The sequence below is a fragment of the Haliotis rufescens genome, unplaced genomic scaffold (genome assembly GCF_023055435.1).
Source record: "Haliotis rufescens isolate VD_foot unplaced genomic scaffold, xgHalRufe1.0.p SCAF_4, whole genome shotgun sequence".
Classification (NCBI taxonomy): Eukaryota; Metazoa; Mollusca; class Gastropoda; order Lepetellida; family Haliotidae; genus Haliotis; species Haliotis rufescens.
Window position 1 is genome coordinate 608,314 of NW_025964112.1, and position 26,165 is coordinate 634,478.

At 44.9% G+C, this 26,165-nt stretch overlaps 1 protein-coding gene across 1 annotated transcript in view; it reads left to right on the forward strand.

Annotated features, from left to right (window-relative positions):
- LOC124150365 (receptor-type tyrosine-protein phosphatase epsilon-like) overlaps window positions 1–26,165 on the forward strand; it is a 41,418-nt gene that overhangs the window by 11,211 nt on the left and 4,042 nt on the right. The window contains exons 3-19 of the mRNA XM_048382165.1: window positions 158–355; window positions 2,485–2,616; window positions 11,153–11,299; window positions 12,210–12,341; window positions 14,010–14,153; window positions 15,927–16,017; window positions 16,105–16,196; window positions 18,591–18,856; window positions 18,968–19,055; window positions 19,562–19,638; window positions 19,989–20,025; window positions 20,190–20,290; window positions 22,019–22,144; window positions 22,346–22,491; window positions 23,679–23,814; window positions 24,137–24,283; window positions 24,466–24,487. Of these exons, the coding sequence (XP_048238122.1) occupies window positions 158–355; window positions 2,485–2,616; window positions 11,153–11,299; window positions 12,210–12,341; window positions 14,010–14,153; window positions 15,927–16,017; window positions 16,105–16,196; window positions 18,591–18,856; window positions 18,968–19,055; window positions 19,562–19,638; window positions 19,989–20,025; window positions 20,190–20,290; window positions 22,019–22,144; window positions 22,346–22,491; window positions 23,679–23,814; window positions 24,137–24,283; window positions 24,466–24,487 (2,082 nt within the window). The remainder of the gene's footprint in view (window positions 1–157; window positions 356–2,484; window positions 2,617–11,152; window positions 11,300–12,209; window positions 12,342–14,009; window positions 14,154–15,926; window positions 16,018–16,104; window positions 16,197–18,590; window positions 18,857–18,967; window positions 19,056–19,561; window positions 19,639–19,988; window positions 20,026–20,189; window positions 20,291–22,018; window positions 22,145–22,345; window positions 22,492–23,678; window positions 23,815–24,136; window positions 24,284–24,465; window positions 24,488–26,165) is intronic.

Below are 26,165 nucleotides of genomic sequence, written 5' to 3' on the forward strand. Positions count from 1 at the left end.
TGTGTCTTCTCAAGGAGGCAGTAATACGTTAGCAGTAATTTGAAAATCCGTCTCCCACAAAATGCAGAACAGATTAAGGCATATTCTCCACATTTGTTATCATTATGTTCTATCCTGTAAATGAAATATCAGTGTATCAGGACGATTTAAATTTCAGTTTTATACAGGATCGCTAACTGCACCATACACCTGAATAATGACAACTCCACTGACGGGAAACTCTGCTACACCTTCCCTGCCACTGTCACTGACTCCGTGATCCACCTGGTGTGTAACGGCAGCGGCAGATACCTCACCATCAGGAACCCTGATGAAGGGGATGACACGCTCAACATCTGTGAAGTGGAAATATACGGTATGTTGAATACAGGGAATCTCCGGTCTGGACAAATAAACATTGATTATATAATAACATCACACATTATCTAATGTTGAGCCTCTCTGACCAACTTAATTTCGACGGCCAAGGTACTATTATATGTTACATAACCTACAAACTTGTAACCCGCCATCTTATTTGATAATATATCTACAAATAATATATTTATATGGTGTTTCATTAAATTCGTGCAAAAGTTAGGCTTTAGGCAAATGGTTTGTTAATTTCCCATCATGACTTATTCTGTGGAAAAGACAGGATATTATTTGGAAGTTGTCCAGGTCAAACAAACCTATGAATAAAGTATTAAATGGAATAATCCAAAGAACCAATACAGCTTAAGTTTATATTGAATATCATTGTATATTTCCATTTAGATTATGACGCCTTTTGTACCCCTTAAACCTTGATTAATTTGAGGACTTATATTTCAAGAAGAAATTGTCCAAATAAAAATATTTGTTCCAATTTTAGATCGAAGAAATATGATGTCATAGAAGGCAAACAAAGGGTCATGACCCTACTACTGATTTGGTTTTGCAAATACACAGAGGAGACCAGTGTAATAGCAACTGTAAAGTATTTATAAAATGCCTCCAAAATTTAGTTTAATTTCAACGAGTTAAGCAAATGCACTTTCATGTCACTGGGCTTTCCGATCGATCACTTTATGGTCTGATTTGTTTACAATTCGCCGTCCCAAGCAACAAACAAGCACCTGATCCGCTATTCTGCCTTTTATGCCTACTGCAATCAGTTTGGTTATTCTTTGGCGTTGACGTTCCAGTTATCGTTCTTCTCTATAGTAGATAGATCTATATAGCCAATTCAGAAAACAAGCAAGACTGAAGACTGTAGTGTAAGTTTATATCAAAGTTCAGTTCATATTTCATAGCGTTTACAGTTGTTGAACATGTTAAAGTCTCACTTGTGACAGATGACTGCAATAAATAAGAAAATAGGGAAAAATATAGCATGACATAATGCTATTTTACATTGTGATACTATTACAACATTATGTATCAAACTTCACCAATAAAGCTATATTTTTACAAAGTCTACATCTTTGAGATTCTGGCGAACCGAAACATGTCAGTCAGGTCGTATAACCAATATTTATATAAATAAGCATTTACTGTTAAATAATAAGTTTGAAAAGCCCTCGCAAAACAACTTGTTGCAAAATCTATTTTAAACACCTCGTGCAAAGCGAGCGAGTTTTGAATGCAGCAAACAGCTTCGAAAGCCATGTGAAAATACAGACTAAATAACGTGACTGAATACTATAGAAAGTGCTGCTGATAAGTTAATAATATTAACACAAAATGCTTCCAAGCAAAGACTACTAAAAAGTAATTCATACTGTTTGTAGACCCTCTGTTCTTCCAAAAGAATAACCCACATGGCCATGATTGCAGGCAGGCAGGCGACATACTTTCAAAATAAAACATACCACACCCAGGCAGTTATTCCCCTCTGTAACCAGGAAAATTGCAACCCGCTAAAAAACTTGACAATACATTACTGCACTAGGGATAACCATAGCAATTCTCCGACAATCTTACGAGAACACATAAATACCAAATAATATATTTATCATTTTGGCCGTAACAGTTATTAATGTTCAACGCAGTATCATGACTAAAGTAGTTTGGTGTGATTCAGGAGTGTTGTCTTGTTATTGAATCGTAAACCGCACGTCTTGTGACCACCTCTGTGGTCTAGTGATTGAGCGTCTGCTCGGAGGGCGGTAGGTCGCGGGTTGAATCCCCGGCCGCGACATACATAAAAAAACGTTTTAAGATGGTACATGTTGTTACCCTGTCTTGCGCTCGGCATTAAGGGGATAAAACAAGAACTGGTTGGCTCGGAGTCAGTATACTGTGTCTGAGTGGGTAATTCATGTTAAACTGCGGCAGGGTATCTCAGTCCTGGCTGCGTTTTAACGCACCGTTTGTAGAATATCAGGACACCAACATTTTCCAATAACATATATCTTATTTATATAACGGATTTTTTGTATAGTCAGGTTCAGTGATCTACATACTACCTGTTCGTTTCTATTTTTCAAGCGTGTATGTCATTCCTGCTTTTTGTATGTGCAGTCTGCAGCCATGGGACATATGGCAAATTCTGCGGCAAATTCTGCCACTGTCTAAACAGCTCCTGTGACCCAGACAGTGGTATGTGTCCAGGAGACTGTAGACCCGGGTGGCAGGGAGAAAGGTGTGATACAGGTGAGGAGGTCTTACTGTCAGGTGTAGTGTTGTCCACTAAGTGGTGTGTGTCCTGGAGACTGTAGACCAGGGTGGCAGGGAGACAGGTGTGATACAGGTGAGGAGGTCTTACTGTCATGTGTAGTGTGACCCAGTCAGTGGTGTGTGTCCTTGAGACTGTAGCCCAGGGTGGCAGGGAGAAAGGTGTGATACAGGTGAGGAGGTCTTACTGTCAGGTGTAGTGTTACCCAGTCAGTGGTGTGTGTCCTGGAGACTGTCGACCAGGGTGGCAGGGAGACAGATGTGATACAGATGAGGGGGTCTTACTGTCAGGTGTAGTTTTGTCCAGTCAGAGGTGTGTGTCATGGAGACTGTAGACCAGGGTGGCAGGGAGACAGGTGTGATACAGGTGAGGCGGTCTTACTGTCAGGTGTAGTGTTGTCCAGTCAGTGGTGTGCGTCCTGGAGACTGTCGACCAGGGTGGCAGGGAGACAGGTGTGATACAGGTGAGGAGGTCTTATTGTCAGGTGTAGTTCTGTCCAGTCAGTGGTGTGTGTCCTGGAGACTGTAGACCAGGGTGGCAGGGAGACAAATGTGATACAGGTGAGGAGGTCTTACTGTCGGGTGTAGTTTTGTCCAGTCAGTGGTGTGCGTCCTGGAGACTGTCGACCAGGGTGGCAGGGGGACAGGTGTGATACAGGTGAGGAGGTCTTACTGTCAAGTGTAGTGTGACCCAGTCAGTGGTGTGTGTCCTGGAGACTGTAGACCGGGGTGGCAGGGAGACAGGTGTGATACAGGTGAGGAGGTCTTACTGTCAGGTGTAGTGTTACCCAGTCAGTGGTGTGCGTCCTGGAGACTGTTGACCAGGGTGGCAGGGGGACAGGTGTGATACAGGTGAGGAGGTCTTACTGTCGGGTGTAGTTTTGTCCAGTCAGTGGTGTGCGTCCTGGAGACTGTCGACCAGGGTGGCAGGGGGACAGGTGTGATACAGGTGAGGAGGTCTTACTGTCAGGTGTAGTGTGACCCAGTCAGTGGTGTGTGTCCTGGAGACTGTAGACCAGGGGTGGCAGGGAGACAGGTGTGATACAGGTGAGGAGGTCTTACTGTCAGGTGTAGTGTTCTCCAGTCAGTGGTGTGTGTCCTGGAAACTGTAGACCGGGGTGGCAGGGAGACAGGTGTGATACAGGTCAGAAGGTCTTACTGTCAAGTGTAGTATTGTCCAGTCAGTGGTGTGCGTCCTGGAGACTGTCGACCAGGGTGGCAGGGAGACAGGTGTGATACAGGTGAGGAGGTCTTACTGTCAGGTGTAGTGTTCTCCAGTCAGTTGTGTGTGTCCTGGAGACTGTCGACCAGGGTGGCAGGGAGACAGGTGTGATACAGGTGAGGAGGTCTTACTGTCAGGTGTAGTGTTCTCCAGTCAGTTGTGTGTGTCCTGGAGACTGTCGACCAGGGTGGCAGGGAGACAGGTGTGATACAGGTGAGGAGGTCTTACTGTCAGGTGTAGTGTGACCCAGTCAGAGGTGTGTGTCCTGGAGACTGTAGACCAGGGTGGCAGGGAGACAGGTGTGATACAGGTGAGGAGGTCTTACTGTCAGGTGTAGTGTTACCCAGTCAGTGGTGTGTGTCCTGGAGACTGTAGACCAGGGTGGCAGGGAGACAGGTGTGATACAGGTGAGGAGGTCTTACTGTCAGGTGTAGTGTTCTCCAGTCAGTGGTGTGTGTCCTGGAGACTGTCGACCAGGGTGGCAGGGAGACAGGTGTGATACAGGTGAGGAGGTCTTACTGTCAGGTGTAGTGTTCTCCAGTCAGTGGTGTGTGTCCTGGAGACTGTCGACCAGGGTGGCAGGGAGACAGGTGTGATACAGGTGTGGAGGTCTTACTGTCAGGTGTAGTGTGACCCAGTCAGAGGTGTGTGTCCTGGAGACTGTAGACCAGTGTGGCAGGGAGACTGGTGTGATACAGATGAGGAGGTCTTACTGTCAGGTGTAGTGTTACCCAGTCAGTGGTGTGTGTCCCGGAGACTGTAGACCGGGGTGGCAGTGAGACAGATGTGATACAGGTGAGGAGGTCTTACTGTCGGGTGTAGTTTTGTCCAGTCAGTGGTGTGCGTCCTGGAGACTGTCGACCAGGGTGGCAGGGGGACAGGTGTGATACAGGTGAGGAGGTCTTACTGTCAGGTGTAGTGTGACCCAGTCAGTGGTGTGCGTCCTGGAGACTGTAGACCAGGGTGGCAGGGGGACAGGTGTGATACAGGTGAGGAGGTCTTACTGTCGGGTGTAGTTTTGTCCAGTCAGTGGTGTGCGTCCTGGAGACTGTAGACCAGGGTGGCAGGGGGACAGGTTTGATACAGGTGAGGAGGTCTTACTGTCAGGTGTAGTGTGACCCAGTCAGTGGTGTGTGTCCTGGAGACTGTAGACCGGGGTGGCAGGGAGACAGGTGTGATACAAGTGAGGAGGTCTTACTGTCAGGTGTAGTGTTCTCCAGTCAGTGGTGTGTGTCCTGGAAACTGTAGACCGGGGTGGCAGGGAGACAGGTGTGATACAGGTGAGGAGGTCTTACTGTCAGGTGTAGTATTGTCCAGTCACTGGTGTGCGTCCTGGAGACTGTAGACCAGGGTGGCAGGGAGACAGGTGTGATACAGGCGAGGAGGTCTTACTGTCAGGTGTAGTGTGACCCAGTCAGTGGTGTGTGTCCAGGAGACTGTCGACCAGGGTGGCAGGGGACAGATGTGATACAGGTGAGGAGGTCTTACTGTCAGGTGTAGTGTTACCCAGTGAGTGGTGTGTGTCCTGGACACTCTAGACCGGGGTGGCAGGGAGACAGGTATGATACAGGTGAGGAGGTCTTACTGTCAGGTGTAGTGTTACCCAGTCAGTGGTGTGTGTCCCGGAGACTGTAGACCGGGGTGGCAGGGAGACAGATGTGATACAGGTGAGGAGGTCTTACTGTCAGGTGTAGTGTTACCCAGTCAGTTGTGTGTGTCCTGGAGACTGTCGACCAGGGTAGCAGGGACAGAGTTGTGATACAGGTGTGGAGGTCTTACTGTCAGGTGTGGTGTGACCCAGTCAGAGGTGTGTGTCCAGGAGACTGTAGACCAGGGTTGCAGGGAGACAGGTGTGATACAGGTGAGGAGGTCTTACTGTCGGGTGTAGTTTTGTCCAGTCAGTGGTGTGCGTCCTGGAGACTGTCGACCAGGGTGGCAGGGGGACAGGTGTGATACAGGTGAGGAGGTCTTACTGTCAGGTGTAGTGTGACCCAGTCAGTGGTGTGTGTCCTGGAGACTGTGGACCAGGGTGGCAGGGAGACAGGTGTTATACAGGTGAGGAGGTCTTACTGTCAGGTGTAGTGTGACCCAGTCAGTGGTGTGTGTCCTGGAGACTGTAGACCAGGGTAGCAGGGACAGAGTTGTGATACAGGTGTGGAGGTCTTACTGTCAGGTGTAGTGTGACCCAGTCAGAGGTGTGTGTCCTGGAGACTGTAGACCAGGGTGGCAGGGAGACAGGTGTGATACAGGTGAGGAGGTCTTACTGTCAGGTGTAGTATTGTCCAGTCAGTGGTGTGCGTCCTGGAGACTGTAGACCGGGGTGGCAGGGAGACAGGTGTGATACAGGTGAGGAGGTCTTACTGTCAGGTGTAGTGTTCTCCAGTCAGTGGTGTGTGTCCAGGAGACTGTCGACCAGGGTGGCAGGGGACAGGTGTGATACAGGTGAGGAGGTCTTACTGTCAGGTGTAGTGTTACCCAGTCAGTGGTGTGTGTCCTGGACACTCTAGACCGGGGTGGCAGGGAGACAGGTATGATACAGGTGAGGAGGTCTTACTGTCAGGTGTAGTGTGACCCAGTCAGAGGTGTGTGTCCTGGAGACTGTAGACCAGTGTGGCAGGGAGACAGGTGTGATACAGGTGAGGAGGTCTTACTGTCAGGTGTAGTGTTACCCAGTCAGTGGTGTGTGTCCCGGAGACTGTAGACCGGGGTGGCAGGGAGACAGATGTGATACAGGTGAGGAGGTCTTACTGTCAGGTGTAGTGTTACCCAGTCAGTGGTGTGTGTCCTGGAGACTGTCGACCAGGGTGGCAGGGAGACAGGTGTGATACAGGTGAGGAGGTCTTACTGTCAGGTGTAGTGTTCTCCAGTCAGTGGTGTGTGTCCTGGAGACTGTCGACCAGGGTGGCAGGGAGACAGGTGTGATACAGGTGAGGAGGTCTTACTGTCAGGTGTAGTATTGTCCAGTCAGTGGTGTGTGCCCTGGAGACTGTAGACCAGGGTAGCAGGGACAGAGTTGTGATACTGGTGTGGAGGTCTTACTGTCAGGTGTAGTGTGACCCAGTCAGAGGTGTGTGTCCAGGAGACTGTAGACCAGGGTGGCAGGGAGACAGGTGTGATACAGGTGAGGAGGTCTTACTGTCAGGTGCAGTGTTACCCAGTCAGTGGTGTGTGTCCTGGAGACTGTAGACCGGGGTAGCAGGGAGACAGGTGTGATACAGGTGAGGAGGTCTTACTGTCAGGTGTAGTATTGTCCAGTCACTGGTGTGCGTCCTGGAGACTGTAGACCAGGGTGGCAGGGAGACAGGTGTGATACAGGTGAGGAGGTCTTACTGTCAGGTGTAGTGTTCTCCAGTCAGTGGTGTGTGTCCTGGAGACTGTCGACCAGGGTGGCAGGGAGACAGGTGTGATACAGGTGAGGAGGTCTTACTGTCAGGTGTAGTGTTACCCAGTCAGTGGTGTGTGTCCTGGAGACTCTAGACCAGGGTGGCAGGGAGACAGGTATGATACAGGTGAGGAGGTCTTACTGTCAGGTGTAGTGTGACCCAGTCAGTGGTGTGTGTCCTTGAGACTGTAGACCAGGGTGGCAAGGAGACAGGTGTGATACAGGTGAGGAGGTCTTACTGTCAGGTGTAGTGTTACCCAGTCAGTGGTGTGTGTCCTGGAGACTGTCGACCAGGGTGGCAGGGAGACAGGTGTGATACAGGTGAGGAGGTCTTACTGTCAGGTGTAGTTTTGTCCAGTCAGTGGTGTGCGTCCTGGAGACTGTAGACCAGGGTGGCAGGGAGACAGGTGTGATACAGGTGAAGAGGTCTTACTGTCAGGTGTAGTGTTCTCCAGTCAGTGGTGTGTGTCCTGGAGACTGTAGACCAGGGTGGCAGGGAGAGAGGTGTGATACAGGTGAGGAGGTCTTACTGTCGGGTGTAGTTTTGTCCAGTCAGTGGTGTGCGTCCTGGAGACTGTAGACCAGGGTGGCAGGGAGACAGGTGTGATACAGGTCAGGAGGTCTTACTGTCAGGTGTAGTGTTCTCCAGTCAGTGGTGTGTGTCCTGGAGACTGTAGACCAGGGTGGCAGGGAGACAGGTGTGATACAGGTGAGGAGGTTTTACTGTCAGGTGTAGTTCTGTCCAGTCAGTGGTTTGTGTCCTGGAGACTGTCGACCAGGGTGGCAGGGAGACAGGTGTGATACAGGTGAGGAGGTCTTACTGTCAGGTGTAGTGTTACCCAGTCAGTGGTGTGTGTCCTGGAGACTTTCGACCAGGGTGGCAGGGAGACAGGTGTGATACAGGTGAGGAGGTCTTACTGTCAGGTGTAGTTTTGTCCAGTCAGTGGTGTGCGTCCTGGAGACTGTAGACCAGGGTGGCAGGGAGACAGGTGTGATACAGGTGAGGAGGTCTTACTGTCAGGTGTAGTGTTCTCCAGTCAGTGGTGTGTGTCCTGGAGACTGTAGACCAGGGTGGCAGGGAGACAGGTGTGATACAGGTGAGGAGGTTTTACTGTCAGGTGTAGTTCTGTCCAATCAGTGGTTTGCGTCCTGGAGACTGTCGACCAGGGTGGCAGGGAGACAGGTGTGATACAGGTGAGGAGGTCTTACTGTCAGGAGTAGTGTGACCCAGTCAGTGGTGTGTGTCCTGGAGACTGTAGACCAGGGTGGCAGGGAGACAGGTGTGATACAGGTGAGGAGGTCTTACTGTCAGGAGTAGTGTGACCCAGTCAGTGGTGTGTGTCCTGGAGACTGTCGACCAGGGTGGCAGGGAGACAGGTGTGATACAGGTGAGGAGGTCTTACTGTCAGGTGTAGTATTGTCCAGTCACTGGTGTGTGTCCTGGAGACTGTAGACCGGGGTAGCAGGGAGACAGGTGTGATACAGGTGAGGAGGTCTTACTGTCAGGTGTAGTGTGACCCAATCAGTGGTGTGTGTCCTGGAGACTGTAGACCGGGGTGGCAGGGAGACAGGTGTGATACAGGTGAGGAGGTCTTACTGTCAGGTGTAGTGTTACCCAGTCAGTGGTGTGTGTCCTGGAGACTGAAGACCGGGGTGGCAGGGAGACAGGTGTGATACAGGTGAGGAGGTCTTACTGTCAGGTGTAGTGTTACCCAGTCAGTGGTGTGTGTCCTGGAGACTGAAGACCGGGGTGGCAGGGAGACAGGTGTGATACAGGTGAGGAGGTCTTACTGTCAGGTGTAGTATTGTCCAGTCAGTGGTGTGTGTCCTGGAGACTGTCGACCAGGGTGGCAGGGAGACAGGTGTGATACAGGTGAGGAGGTCTTACTGTCAGGTGTAGTATTACCCAGTCAGTGGTGTGCGTCCTGGACACTGTAGACCAGGGTGGCACTTGTAAAGCATTGTGACAGGTATATAAATTATCACCATGGTGATCATGTTTTAAATAGCAAAATTGGCCATTGCATACGAATCATGATATTTTCTTTATGACATGTTTTGAATAATGGCAATATGGCCGATCACATGTTGTTCAATATAAACTTTGAAGGGCAACAGTGTTGAACGTTACATACATGTAATACATCATTCTGTAGATATCATATATTCAAATTGAAAAATCCTCAGCAACCACCCTGTACTTGCATCACCCTTGGGAGCTACAAGTCGGAAAACACCGAACCTCTTCCATTCAAAAAATGATGGTACAAGTGTATCAGATTTGAAGGTGTTTATTCTGTAGATGGAGGTTCTCATAAAGGGTAAAAGGCTGTAAGAAATACAAACACAAATGATTACTTAACCTGGTCGCTAGCATATAATATGAGTGTCCTCATTTTAGGATAATTATGGTAATTTGCTATGCAACAAAAATAACAACTTGGAGTCCAAAATGCTTTTAAACAGAGTTTAAAAACACACGTAAACAACGTAAGAAATATCCTTTTACATGTAACCTCATGTGACAATAGATTATAAAGGATATCTACGACATAAATTGAATGTGTCAGCATATTCAAAAAACGCGCGAAACTTAGTCACTGTACAAGGCTTGTCAAAGCAAATTCATGACATATTATCCTATGACAGCCCAATTAAACTGTACACAAACAATCTTGAACATTCTATTATACAAATACTGCCAATACTCACACTGTGGTTTTTCACAAGTGGTCAAAACCTAATTTTCCTTATTGCGAGAGCGAACGGTGTGGTTTGTCTCGCGTACCATAACGCAACAACAAATTTGACTCATGCACAGGAGAGTTCCGACAGCCAGGGAGCATACATTGCCGAAAACTGTTACTCTGTAACAGCACACACCCTTTTATACATCATAAATCATCAACAGACGGTAATCGATTGTTCAAAATTGGCACATCATTTTTATTGGCCCAGGTTCCGTACGGGACACATGGAACAGTAGACTTTCAAAGTGGAGGTCATCTGTTCTCAATATCTTGAATGGCCACCATAAGGGTCCAAACGTGACTGGCATCATCGTCCAATGGAAGCAATCAGATACTGAATTGTGGCCTTGGGCATGTTCACCAACTCTGCCTGCAGTGCTTGTGGTAACTGTCGGAAGTTCTGTGATTGTCGACTAGAATTGGAAGGTGCCGCGTGTCTGATAACGGTTCCACAGTCAGTCTTGTAATGGTGTTTGGTGCTACGTGGTAAAACCAGGCTAGTGCTGAAGATAATTCTCCTGTTTGCAATCGGCCGATGGAGTTGTTGCATTGGGATTCCGTCAGTTGTGGCATGTTTTCCCTGTTCACTTGCTGTACGACCTGATGGAATGCAAATGAATGCCCGACAAGTGAATTTGCACGTGCAGATCATGTTGGAGTGTTTCAGCGCCAGGCTCTCTCGTGAGTGGGTTATTGCCATTTGTTCATCTCACCACCAAATTTCTGCAGTACCTCATTCTTTCCACACAAATCAATCCCAATCCATGCAGAAATGACCAATTCCTTTTTGGTATTCATTTTGTATGGATGTCGGCAACACTGGATTTAAGTTCTTTTGCGTTTCTATTTTAGCAGAGTACATGTGAGATGTCGATATGAAAGAGTTGCAAAAACCCAATAGGCCACCTAAGTTTGCCTTAATGTGCGTTATGGGCGGACTTCAATAAAACTGATACTAAGGACCTGCACCAAGTTTAAAATGGTATATTTCATACATTTTAGCCAGATGTAAAAACATTGTCGACACAAGTGACTCGTAATATCAAAAGTTGATATCAACATGAGCATGACCCTTTTATTTTAACACTCTTGAACAGCACCTTGAGGCTGATAAAACATATTTTACTTTCTTTTTTCATGTCAATCTCACGTCTACTCAAGAATGTGACACAGGGAACTATGGAATAAACTGTAACAAAGCCTGTGCGGAACGAAAGTGTGTAGCTGGCAACACATCATGTGATCGTCATAACGGGTCGTGTGTCGGAGGATGCCTTCCAGGGTGGAGAGGCAGTGACTGCACCCGAGGTATAACCTGCTACTTTAAGAATGATCTTCAATGTTATTCACATAATGAAAAGATGTTATACAGTGAATTTCATGGTTGCTTTAAGCAATGATTCTCGAACATTCCCAGTACTACTTCTGGAACATTCTGAAATGTAAGTCGAAATTACGACGCCTTATGTACCTCAATAAACCTTGATTAATTTGAGGACTTATATTTCAAGAAGACATTCTCCAAATAAAAATATTTGTTGTAATTTTATTTCGAAGAAATATGATGTCATAGAAGGCAAACAAAGTTTCATGACCCTGCCACTGATCTGGTTTTGCAAATGCACAGAGAAGACCAGTGTATGAAAAAGCCACTGTAAAATATTTACAAAATGCCTCCAAACTTTATTTTAAGTACAATGAGTTAAGCAAATGCGCTTTCATGTCACTGGACTTTCTGATCTATCAATTCATTGTCTGATTTGTTTACAATTCGCCGTCCCAAGCAACAAACAGACACCTGATCCGTTCATATTATTTTCACCGCTCTTCTGCCTTTTATGCCTACTGCAATCAGTTTGGTTATTCTTTGGCGTTGACGTTTTACGTTATTAAAGCTCAACGCAGTATCATGACTGAGTAGTTTTTGTGTGATTCAGGAGTTTTGTCTTGTTATTGAATCGTACATACAGTTAGAATACATTAGAATAGTATTAATATACTCAAACACCGCACGTCTTCTGACCACCTCTGTGGTCTATTGACAAAGCGTCTACCCAGAGAGCGGTAGGTCGGGGGTTGAATCCCCAGCCGCGTCATACCAAAAGGCTTTTAAACATGGTACTTGTTGTTACCCTGTCTTGTGCTCAAGAACAACACTTGAATTAACGATGTTTCACTTGAATATGACATGTGTGATTCCTGCTTTTTGTATGCGCAGTGTGCAGCCATGGGACATATGGCAATTTCTGCAACGAATTATGCCACTGTCTGAAGAGCTCCTGTGACCCAGTCAACGGCACGTGTCCTGGTGGCTGTAGACCAGGGTGGCAGGAAGACAGGTGTGATACAGGTGAGGAGATCTTACTGTCAGGTGTAGTGTTGTCCAGTCAGTGGTGTGTGTCCTGGAGACTGTAGACCAGGGTGGCAGGGAGACAGGTGTGATACAGGTGAGGAGATCTTACTGTCAGGTGTAGTGTTGTCCAGTCAACGGCATGTGTCCTTGAGACTGTAGACCAGGATGGCAGGGAGATAGGTGTGATGCAGGTGAGGAGGTCTTATGGTCAGGTGTAGTGTTGTCCAGTCAGCGTTGTGTGTCCTGGAGACTGTAGACCAGGGTGGCAGGGAGACAGGTGTGATACAGGTGAGGAGGTCTTACTGTCAGGTGTAGTGTGACCCAGCTAGTGGTGTGTGTCCTGGACACTCTAGACCAGGGTGGCAGGGACAGAGGTGTGATACAGGTGAGGAGGTCTTACTGTCAGGTGTAGTGTGACCCAGTCAGTGGTGTGTGTCATGGAGACAGTAGACCAGGGTGGCAAGGACAGAGGTGTGATACAGGTGTGGAGGTCTTACTGTCAGGTGTAGTGTGATCCAGTCAGTGGTGTGTGTCCTCGAGACTGTAGACCAGGGTAGCAGGGAGACAGGTGTGATACAGGTGAGGACGTCTTACTATCAGGTGTACTGTGATCTAGTTGTCTGCGTGCGTGTTGCCCTTATTCTACACTTGTAAAGCATTTTGACAGGTGTATAGATAATGTCATGATCATGTTTTAAATAGCAAATTGGACATTGCATAACGCATCATGATCTTTTCTTCAGTTTTGAATAATTGGCGATATGGCCGGTCACATGTTATTCAATGTAAACTTTGAGTGGCAACAATGTTGAACGTTAAATAAATTTAATATCATGTAGATTTCATATATTCAAAGAGGAAAATGCTCAGCAACCACCCTTTTATACATCATAAGTAATCAACAGACGGTAATCGATTGTACAAAATTTACACATCATTTTCAGTGACCTAGTGTAGAACAACAGACAAAACGGTCTCTGCTTTCAGCAGCTTTAATAGTAAGGACTGTCTATACGCTGGTACTACTAACGGTTAGTAGAGACTGTGAGAGAGGCTATGGGCAGTTTCAGGCGTGACCAAGTGTGACTAGAGTTTGTCCCAGTGTGCTGGCCTTCTGAGCGATGAGTCGACCGTTAGCTGTTGGCCATTGGCTTGTGTCTTATGCCGTTTCTTCTGGACTGCTCTGCCGGTCTGGTCCTGTTCAGTGCCCTCCACTGCCGACTTCACTGACGGTGCTGTTTATATAGGGTTTTTTTATCCGATAAGCTGTGACCCTCAAATCAGGCAACTATGGAATAAACTGTAACAAAACCTGTGGGGAACGAAAATGTGTAGCTGGCACCACACCATCTGATCGTCATACCGGGTCCTGTGTCGCTGGATGCCTTCCAGGATGGAGAGGCAGTCAGTGCACCCGAGGTATAACCTGCTACTTCTCTTTTCATGATTGCCTTCAGTGTTATTCATATGATGAAAAGATGTTATACAGTGTATTTCATGGATTTAGCCAACATTCTCGAACATTCCCAGTCCTCCTTCTGGAACATTCTGATATCTAAGTCGAACTGTTTTAAGATAATGTCTCTTCGAATTATCGCTCTAATATATCTAAATCATCTAAAAAGTATAAATATATGCAATTCTACTTCCATTTTATGTTTGCAGTATGTAGCCAAGGAACTTACGGAGTCGGATGCGCGAACAAATGTCAGGAAAGAAACTGTCAGGGAACTTCGCCATGTCATCACGTGACTGGGAAGTGTGAGCCCGGATGTAAGGTCGGATGGACGGGAGAAGACTGTAGCAGAGGTAAACCTGCATGCATCGTACCTTGTCTCCACGGTGCACAGCATTTGCCTTTTGCCTTCACCTCAATGAAACGAATCCCCTTTTATCAGGTCACTTTTTCCAAAAATGTCATTATTAACGGTTCTGCATAGCTGAAACATCCATCATATCAGGAAACAAATCAGTTATTGACTTACTTTTTAAGGCGATTATTTTGTGATTTCATTATGAGAATACACATACGTTATGTCAGAATGCAACGCCGTCCACTACGGTCTTAACTGTAACAAGGCATGTGTGGCGAGGAAGTGCGCTGGCACCGACTCATCATGTGACCGCTACAGCGGGTCATGTGACACTGGATGTCGTGTGTGTTGTACGGGCGATGACTGTACACAATGTATGTTTTCGTAATAACATTGCTTGCATACTTCAAAATATACCGAGAGGCAAAAGAGACTGTACCTCTCAGTTGATTTTATCCTTATTTTATTCTTTAAAGTACAATTTGATTTCAAACTTAAAAATTAGAACCAAATCTCATAATACACAACTGCTGAAGGGTATCTTAGACATCTTATCTTTGAAAATAAACAGATGAGCTTTTTTGGGCACAATTTGACAACCATTCAGTATTCCTTCAACCATGAACTATCAGTATATTTCAAAGTTTATAGTATATTATCCTCGAACATATCAGAATTTCCTTATCATCTGTACACAAACGGGTACAAAACTACACGCGAGATGCATAGCCTGGCCGGCATTCCTCTCCATTGTGTACCATAATCTAAAGCAGATTGGCTTGGGCATCGATGCATTGTGTCAGCTGAGATCAGTGCATGTATTTATACGCCAAAAACAGGCGACGTGTTGATCGACTTGCCTGCGCTCATCCAATGTTGTCTGCCAAACTCCTTGGTTTGGGAATTGGGAGGAGAGGCATCAGAATGGACAGTTAGTAGAACACATTAGCTACTGGAAATAACGGTAAATCCATCCAATAAATGATGCATATATGGTCGCCTGGCCGGATGTACTGGTAAAATCCTTGCAAGTTTAGATAATGTGATTTGTATAGATGAGTCAGTGTTCCAGCTGTACAGAAATGTGGGAAAAAAAGGTCCAGAGGAGGGGAATCTGTGAAATGGTTCCGAAGCTTTCACCCCGTCTGGCAGTGTGTGGTTGTATCACTATGATAGGAGTCCTTGTTGGGGATAACATTAACTCAGAAAAGTATCGTCAAATTATTCAGACAGGTCTCTTAGAATCTGCCGTTGGACAACGTAACATTCCATTTGTGCCACAGCAGGGTCCACTTGCACAGAACAATAATAGCGCCACAATCATTGTCAATCCTGTAATGCTTTAACAAAAAATACAAATACATCTTAAATGATGAGCAGATGATGTTGAATTGATATGTATCATACTTTGTGCTGCAAACAGATATGCCACGATTTCATTCGTTAATCAGGGAAATCAAGATAAGAGTATCCGTTTTCATTTTTGTTTCGGATTTTTAGTTAATATCATCTGACAAGACACGCACAGCTGAGACGTATGAGCCTGTTGTCGGGTAGAATCAGTCACCATGAGCTGACTGGAATTTGACGCTTTATACTTGAAATATTTTTTTACTAAAAAAAACAGGGAACATATGGCACAAATCCTGTTAAGAAACTGCATCGGACATTATATTTGTCACTGATGCGTAGACCAAACAACGTTTGAAACTTTACTGAGGCCCTAAATCATACAATAACTTCCCAATAATATGTTTTGTTATTCAAGGTCAGGAAACCTTACCTGTGTCTACCATTGTGGGATGTGCAACCGCTGCTGTGATACTTCTGTTCTTCGTCATCATCACGGTATTGCTGGTGTAAGTACAATGTTTTCAAAACCCTTAATGGTTGCCGGGAGTACGTTACCTGTTTCTTATGGTTGTAAATTTTCTTCATATTTCCAGACGACGAAAGAGAAAACAGTCCGCAGCATCGTTTCGAAAACGTCCTGTTGGACAAACGGAAAATTGGAATTCTACAAGATCGGAAAACCGCGGTAAGCATTGTCTATTAACGCAAATAATTCGTGGATGATGCTACACACCCTTATACTTTCGTTTCGGTTATTTGTTGCATAAATGATTAACAAAGCATTGTTTCGATCGTTTAAGATTTGGTTCAGGAATTTGTAGCGCATTTGACATTGAGGAGGATGGAATAATAATGTATTCGTTTGACATAAACTACAAAAAAGCATTTCTGAATTAAGGAAATTATAAGAATGAAAAATGTAACACGTAACACTGCCCAAAGATCATGGCTCATTGGCACAAATCTAGTCTTGACTGTCATCAACCCGTTTTCATCTTTGAGTTTTCCGTACATGGCGTGTTTGGTAAGAAACTGGGAAGTGAAATGAGTGAGTGACATGGGTTTTAGCTTTTCTTTGAAAAATCTCTCAGTTACATCACAGCGTGTCAGCTTAATGTGGAAGTAATGTCCGAAGTGATGCAATCCTCAGAAGTTTACCACTTTGGTGAAACCATCGAGCACGGGTATGGTGCTGTGAAACCTCGAAACATATTTAGGGATTCGAACCCACGATCATTGGTTTCTAGCGTGCACATTGGACGGAGGTGAGGTGAAATGGCGTTTAACGTCGCGTCCAAGATTGTTGCAGTTATTTAGCGACGTGCATGCACGTGTGTGTGTCTGGCTGCTTGTACTAGTCCGGACTGACGCCGATTCATAGTGCTAGAACACTGAGATACCATGCCGGAGTTTAACTTGAATATCCCACTCAGTCACAGTATACTGACTCCGAGCCGACCAGTCCTTGTTTTAGCCCCTTAATGCCGAGCGTCAGACAGGGTAACAAGTACCATCTTTTAACGTCTTTTGGTATGACGCGGCCGGGGATCTAGCCCCGGACCTTCCGCTCTCCGGGCGGGCGCTCTACAACTAGAGCACGGAGGCAGTCCACATGGGACGGAACCCTTCAAGGCAAAATACGGTTCCTTAGACGACTGGGCGACCCGTGACCCGATCATTTTTTTTTTATGAATATATTGATAATGTTAAACCATTGTCAACGTATATACTCTTCAAAAAAAGAAACGCAATACCAATAAGGTTTGACCATAAAAGGAAAATTAGCGGACTAAGGGGTGCAAAATTAAAATATTTAATATGTTATAGTGTCAGTGACAACTTTCCCGGATCAAAATGATTCCAACCATTAGTCGGGAAACACACCAAGTGCATTTACAAAAAGGTCATGGAGCTGCACGTACTGCAGGATTACCACTATGAACGGTATTAATGTGCTTTGGTTTTGATTGCCTGGCATCTGCGTCAATCGCACCACGACAGTTCAACAGCATGCCAAGATTATCAGAAGTGCAACGAAACAACGTCATAGGCCGCTTGCAGACATAGATATCCCGATCGGGTATAGCCAGGGTTTAACCATTTGAAAGGACGACCACAGAAACCTCAGCCGCATCCCAAATACCCGGAATGTGCAGAATCTCCGACCAGGGCCCCGTTCCACAAAGCGATCTTAGCGCTAAGATGATCGTAACTGCCATACTTTAACATAGGCTTACGACAATCATAGTACTAAGATTGCTTTGTGGAACGGGCCCCTGGTCCCTGAGCAAGATGTCCTGTTCGACGCGTCCCATTGAGTCGACAACATCGTCAACAACGACTGCAACGACTTGGTGTATTGGTGTAAACACATGGTATGGCCTTAAATGCGATGGAGAGATGTCTGGTTCAGCGACGAATCAAGATTACTCCACCGTCGAGGGAATGGAAGAGTCTACAGCCGTCGAGGAGAACGTTACGCCGGAAACTGCTTACAGGAAGTGGACAGGTTAGGTGAGGGTAGCGTTATGATGTGGGCGGCTATCTATCATCACCCAGGACAATCTTACGGCTCAACGATACATCAACGAAATTCTCCGACCACACGTCCTCCCAATTGCAGCCAACGTCAACGGTGCATACAGCACGGGTCACAACAACGTTGATGTTCTCCCCTGGCCCTCCAGATCTCCGGATTTGAACCCGATAGAGCACCTGTAGGATGAAGTCGACGTCAACCACAACCCCAGTCGTTGCAGTCGTTGCAGGGCCGAGTGGTGGAGATGTCAGGCCGCTATCGATTCCAACAGGGGACATACGCGTTATTCATGGTAGCTGACCTTCACCTTGGACTTTTCCTATGTACCGATAACTGAGATGTCAATTTCTTGTACGGTTCCTCGCATAAATGTATTTTCCTACCTCACACAAATCTGGCTTTGCGTTCCTTTTTTTAAAGAGTATAATTCAAACGTTCCAGAAAAAATAAAATGTTTGACAAGTATGGGTGGCATATATTGTCAGATGTGACTAGTGTGTGTGTCATTATATGACTGTTATGTGTGTCATATGTTCTCAGATGGTAAGGAAGTGGGAGATACAGCAGAAAGAGGAGTAGATGAGGAAGATGGTGACATAGAACCGCCACTGCAACAGGACATCATCCAGGTTGAGCAGGACCATGATCCGCCTGTCCTTGAACCAGATGCTGATGTGAATCTCCAGGACAGGCACTACTTCAACGTTGGGGAAGTGGGGATGGGTACTGCGATACCTGTGTCAGAGTTAGAGGTCAAGGTTCGGGGAATGGTGGAACGACCGGAGGAGGCTGAGGACGAGTTTCAGGTCTTTTTTATAATGGCTTGAAAATAGATCAGTTCTGCTGTTTCGATATATGTTTGAAGGTGACATGAGCGTCAGGCACTGATCGGCTACTGGTATCTTTGTTACTTTCAGGAGTTGCCGGGTGGTTTCATGCACCCCCACCAAGAATCTCAGCTGTCGGAAAACAAAGGGAAGAACAGATTTAAAGGCTACTACCCGTGTAAGTTAGTGAAGTGGTACTGGTACATATTGCTATCCGAACCAATGCTGATAGTCTTACAATGGTGCAGTGGTACATAGGACGTACACACATAACAGTAAAAAATCGTTTTCCCAAAATGCTTTTGAGTGAGGGTGTGAGTGCTTTTAGCAATATTCCAGCAATATCACGGCGGGAACACCGGAAACGGGCTTCACACATTGTACCAAAGTCGGATATCGAACCCGGGTTTTCGGCGTGTCGAGTGAACGTTTTAACCACAAGGCTACCGGACAGATTCTAAAAATGCCTTTGAATTGTTGGTATATAAACATGACTAATTTATGCACATATTGCGAGTGGCGGGTGCTACCGCCAGGGCAAAGCACCAGAGTACACATTATCTTATTTATTACTATAAAGTACAATGGCTGCACGTTTAAACTTGAATGTAATGTAACACCGGGTTATAATTTATCACATTTTGTAACATTACGCCCCTGATCTGGTGTTCTGTCTTTGTATAGATGACTACAACCGTGTGGTGCTGCATGACGACAACAGCGGCGGTGGAGGAGACTACATCAACGCAAGCTATGTGGACGTGAGCGTTTAGTGTTACATTATGGCCGTAACCCACCGTATCGTATCAATATATGTTATAAATTACAAGATATGCTCAGTGTGAGATATGACCGTTTAGTGTTTAATTGAGGTTAAAGCCACACTGTTATGTTACAATGATCAATTACAAGATATGCTCAGTGTGACATAGCATTGTTTAGTGGTAAAATTATGTCTATAGCCCATGGAATAGTCTTATTATATGTTATAAAGTGCGGTGTATGCGCAGTATGATATATGATCATATAATTGTTTCTGAATGGGTTTATGCAAACATAATCTGACATTTGCAGTTTCTAGTGTAACCTGACCACAATATTGTTTTTGTAGGGATACGACAACGAAAGGCGCTACATAGCAGCACAAGGTATGATTGATTGGTACATTAATGACCACCACTGCAATGTCGTAAGAGTATATAGGCTTGAAAACCTTGATATATATGAGTGTTTTGTTATTCTGTATTGATGAAGCCAGAAACAACGTGCTCTATGTATATCAAAGTACTGAAAGAGCTGATATCGTTCACAGGGCCCTACAGACTCGAGATTGTTGATAACTTCTGGGGGATGATCTGGCAGGAAGAATGCAGAATCGTTGTCATGGTAACTGGTCTCATCGAGGCCGGCAAGGTGATGATATATTGGTGATGCTGTCACATGTATTTTCTGTTACACCGACTTTCGAAGAATTCGATATATGGGTGATGGTTACAAAGTTGCCAACACGATGTGCAACAGACCCATTCTCGAGCGTTTCACCAAAATAATATCCGTCTGTACTGAAATAGTGTCAAACGCTCACTCACTCACTCAAAGACATTATATGACAATGCAATATCGGATACCCGCGTGTAACACTGCATCTGCACAATTGATTGTAACATACATTAATATGTAACGATGATGCAATACAACTGTAAAGGGGAAGTTGCTGTACCCAGGACAAATGGAAACAATCAACACTACATACTCAACATTAAATGTGGTTGCATGCAAACGATACTTTTCGCTAACACATGGTATCATCACTGATTTTCAGTAATCCAAATAAACTGAGGGTCAAACGAAACGCCACTAAATAAATATTGGTCGTCAGTTTTCAACACATTTGCCAAACAGCACGAAAACAGTTGGGAACACATAGCTGGAATGCAACTTACCTATTCTCTGTGAACATGTGCATGGGTTTCAGGTGATTTTCGAGAAAAGATCATTTAATCACTAAAAAATGCAAAATGTGCACAAAGTTACTCGTATGAAATTCTAGTATAAAACATGAGCAGGATTGCACTCTCTCATCACATGAAACCGTTTAAAACAACGAACATGCCTCGACTAAACGCAGAGCAGAGGGAGAGAGACATCGGTATGTTGCAAATTGGAGCCACGCAGGAGCACGTTGCCAGGGTCATGGGCTGCTTCAAGTGCACCATCGCCAGGCGTGTCACACGTCACAGGCAAACTGGCAGTACTGCAGAAAGGCCGAGGAGTGGAGGACCAGAGGTCACGACCCCATAGGAAAACCGCTATTTACGGGTGCTTCACCTGAGGTCCAGATTCCCAAATCTCACTGCACGCCGTTACGTTGATGAGGTTTTGCGGCCTGTGATACTGCCTTTCCTGCAACGACACCCATGGACGCTGTTTCAGCAGGACAACGCAACCCCTCACACAGCTCGAGCCACTTGCGTCTTTCTGAACGCCAACAACGTGACCGTATTGCAGTGGCCAGCCAGATCACCGGACCTGTCGTCCATAGAGCACTTCTTGTACCAACTTGGACACAGGATTCGGAGAAGGGATGCTTTGGCAAGAACCCTGCAGGAAGAATGGCGTAGGATCCCAAATCAGGATGTCAGGAGACTCGTGTACTCAGTTCGATGCCGTATTAGGACCTGCATCGTTGCTAGAGCCATCGTTGTCACATCCGATACTGAGCCATGTGTGTAGCACGGGACTTTAAAATAGATCGACGTCGATTCTGCGGGTCTGATCGACTACTGGACAGTACACACAGCACGATCAACCGGCTTGCAGAACTTTAAGTACATGGGGTTTTTTTATCTTGTCCATTTCAAATGCCGTTTTTGGATAATTGTTTTTCATAATAAAACATCAACTGTTAAATGTTGCGTATGTTTTGTTTTAGACTAGAAAACTGTTTGGTGGCGTTTCTTTTGCTCATTAGTTTGTGTATGTTTCACAGCTATTTTGCCCATTACGCCCAGTGGAATTTGTTTTGGTAGATATTGGAGACTGGTTATTCTTTGTCCTTGACGTTTTATATTTATGTCGTTAGTGTTGGGGAATATTCGTAATCTGTTTGATATTATCTGTTTAAAATACATTTAAACACAGATGAAGTGCCTTCGTTATTGGCCGGAGAAAGGTACAGAGACGTACGGGGACATATCTGTAACCATGGATACACAGACACGCTTCGCAAACTACACGGTCACTAAGCTTTCCGTGCAACACAATCAGGTATAGTATAGCTTTGTTTTATTAAACGTTTGAATTGCCAAATAACCATTAGTGAAATATGATCAACACTGATACAATGGTTACGCACACTGTAACCATTGTATCATGGGCCTATGGCCTACAATACATCTGAATAAAGTGAATAATAAGATAAACACTGACTAATACATTGGTAAACTTACAATTCCACTCTGTATTTAGGCTGCCAAGAAGCTGTGTCTCGAGCACTTCCACTTCACCAGCTGGCCGGATCATGGCGTCCCAGACACTTCCGCTCTACTGGAGTTCATTAGCAAGGTGAAGGTCACATCAAGGGAACAGACGCAGCCAATCATAGTTCACTGCAGGTAAGAATGGAGCGTACTATTTGTTTGTCGTGAATGGCGTGTGCTGTTGTGTTTTTGTGTTGACTGCGCTCGCCAGCCTACAGTCGCTATGAACCTGATAACCATATATAGATAAAGAATCAAATCGCCAAATATGCTGGGATACATTTACACAGAGAGTGAAAATATATGTGTCACATATTGCTTGTGACAAAGGTTAATGGGAGTAGCGCCACAGACGGGTTTTTTTAACTGGGACGTTCATGCATAAACGCGTTGCGTTACGTCACAGCACGGTGTCAGTAATCAATGGAATGTCCCTGCATGTTAGAAATGAAGGGAAATACTCCTTTTATCTGTTTTCTAGAAAGTAAGACCACAGTTGTTATCTGGTTGAGGGATTCCGGATATGCTTCTGAAGTAAAGTGTTATTTGATGCTGGACTTAATAAATGCTCCAAGCGCAAAAGGAATGCACAGCAAACCCCTTCTTTTATTTTGACAGATTGGTTAAATGATGTAAAGTTTAAATATAGCTATATTAAAAAAGTTGAATACTTAATAGGGACCAGAGAACATACTTCAACTAACAATATCGTGCATTACAATGTTACCAGAAGAGATAATGGTTTCTATTCCACCAGATTCCAAGATGTATGGGGAAGGGGAGGTATAGACATACATACCAGTGTGTTCTCTGTGTGTTCACAGGTCTTTTTCATTGAAGGCTTCTAACCAAAGTAAACAATAATACATTCACATACTGCTTATTTATTAACCTTTAACTGAAAGATCAATACGATATGAGTGACATCATTCAGTGCAATAATGCAACCTAAGCTCCGCCCATCCTAACAACTGCCGATCAAGACACCATTATTTATAACACTTTGATGTTACGGTGATGAGTAATGGTAATGAGCTCACCCATTCCATAAACCCAAGAATTACTCATGTCACTATTCGGTGATTACCAACAGTTAAGTATAATTGTCCGTCAGTGTATATGGGTGAACCAGACGAGAACAGAGAGGTCTATGCACAACGGTCAGAAAGAACAGAAGTGAAAGACAATTTATGTAATCTATGACAATGAGAACACGACAGGCCGTTGTGTTAAAGGAGTATCTAGTAATGAAGGTATTGAAGTACATGTGTTTTTCCAGTGATAATTATTTCAATATCTTTCTGTTTTCAACACAACTCCAGTGCCGGTATAGGCCGTACAGGGACCTACATCGCTATCGAGGGTCTCATGGAGCAGGCCAAGACGGAGGGCGTGGTTGACGTTGTCAGCATCGCATCCAGCATGAGGAGACAGAGGACGAACATGATTCAGACAAAGGTAGGCGCATCTTCATCTGGAGTGAGTGAGTGAATGTCGTGTAACGCCGCAGCCACATTACAGCATAGAAGCCTGTACATAATAGAGTCTGGGCCAGGCAAACCAGTGTTCTATGATCAATACCCCACGCCGTCCGGGGAGAACCAATCAGTCCAATTTAATCGCGTCTCATACACCCAGTAGGGTGTTGTGCACCTGTTCTAACCCAGTTCTCCACAGGGGCAAACGTCATGGATAGAAGTCATTAAATTAAATCAAGATTGGGAAAACATGCGTTGCTGCTGCTGATTTTGTAAACCATGTCACTCTATCATACATACAGGAGCAGTATCTGTTCGTCTACCAAGCGATGGCGATGTGGTTATCGCAAGGGGACACGTCTTTGGATTCAAACTTCCTCAAAAGGTTGAACCTTGATGATTTGGCTGACGTGACCATGGGAAACAAGACCGTACAACAGCATCTTGGGGTAGGTACATATGAAACGTTGTGGTTCTGCAAAATAGATGGAAGTTCTTAAAATTGATAAATTTACTGACACTTGTGCGACGTTTCTTGAATACATCAACAAGTCGTGTAAGAGTGACTAGATTGCAATCCATTGTTTATTGTTTATTACCACACGTCATTTGAAATTTGTATTTGTTGTAGGCGCTCCAAGCTCGCCCGCCCAGTAAGTAGAATAGAATATTACATGTATTTATAAGGAATATCATTTGTGGATGTCAACTTCTTTATTATGAGGAACACAACGCAAATGGAAGGCATTTGGGTAATTAGCACTGATAGGTAGTAGAATGGAAATGACAATGGACAAATTGAAGCCAGCTGGATAATGTGCCCCGACAATGGTCAAAGCAATAAATATAGGTTCCCTGGTCACGGTTCATGGCTGGCTGGTGTCTCCTGATGTCAATGGCTTCTTGTAGTTTTCTTGTTACCAGTTGTTGTTCATTGTAGACACTTTGGTGGCTTCCCGTATGATGTTATTGCCTTGGCTCTTGAGGTTGTATTCGGAAATAGCGGATTTCAGGTTTAGTTTGTTGGCAGAGGTCTGATGTTCTTTGGGTCTGGTGTTGAGGGGTCTGAGGGTTTCTTCAATGTATAAGTCCCACAGTTATGAAGATAATCGATGTGATGTTGATATGTCCTCATTTAGTTGCATACTGTTATTTGACCTACTTACTATCCTATAATTTTCACACAAAGACATCTGCACAACTGTAACATTGTGATCACTGACATCAATTAAAGAGAGAATGTTTCAGCATGTGTGCTTTAGTGAATGAGTGAGTGCTGACAAACCAAGAACATCACCAGGGTGAATCTGTACTGAACTTACGGTCATAGGTTTCTGGCACGCCTAAAGGGAAGCAACTCTGCACAGCGAATTGCCACGACTTACACGAATGGGCCCTTCGTGCCCCCATTAATATTGAACTAGAAAAAAAGGTGAGCATATATGGCAGCACCAGCATGAAATACTGCTGTCAGTAGGTGCTGCAAAGATCGACCTCACTCTGGGACGAAACAATGCATACGCATATCACATAACACAAACCTTTATACAAACACTTTTTGTTTTGTAGTTGTCAGCGAAATAATCGAATGAATCATTGGAATAACCCTGCCAAATGAATAGAAACTGGTCAATGTTCAAGGCAACTTGGACAAAGGTCAGGATCGCCAAGACTGGTTTAAAGCGACCATTTGACCTTATTAAAGACATCAAGTCTTGACATTGTGTATTTGGCAGTTATCTTACCTTCTCCGTGTTCTTCCAACTTTCTTGTCTGTTCAGTCCCTTCCTGTTGATGATACACTCTGAATAATTAGATCAGTTTGATCAATGGTTTGAAGATGACGGACATATGTTTCTCTCTACAAGTATTCCTACGCGCCGGCCTACATTGTTACGTTTGCTCACGTGACAGAAACTCTCGTGAGTTTATGTCGTGGCCAGTGTCGTGGCCCGTCGTTTAACATCTCCTCAGAAACCACTGGACCAACGAAGCTGAACCTTCATATGCTTGTTTTCACCAATTTGTTCAAGAGGTACAAATCCGATGTTCAGCATTCCTTGTCAAAATGGGATGAATTGTGTACATGTGTAGGTTGTAGTTGGGATCACCATGTATGTTTCGTTTTTATATTATAAGTTTTGACCTTAATTTGACCTTTTCACTTTGACAACACTCAAAGCTGAAACTTGTTATGACCATGGCACTGTTCTGTTCAAAATGTAATCAACGTTCGTGTATGTGTACCCAGTAGTGGGGTCTTTCTTTTTGCGATATTTTAAATGTTGAACATAATATAATATCCTCTTGATTTTGTTTATATCGAAAGAT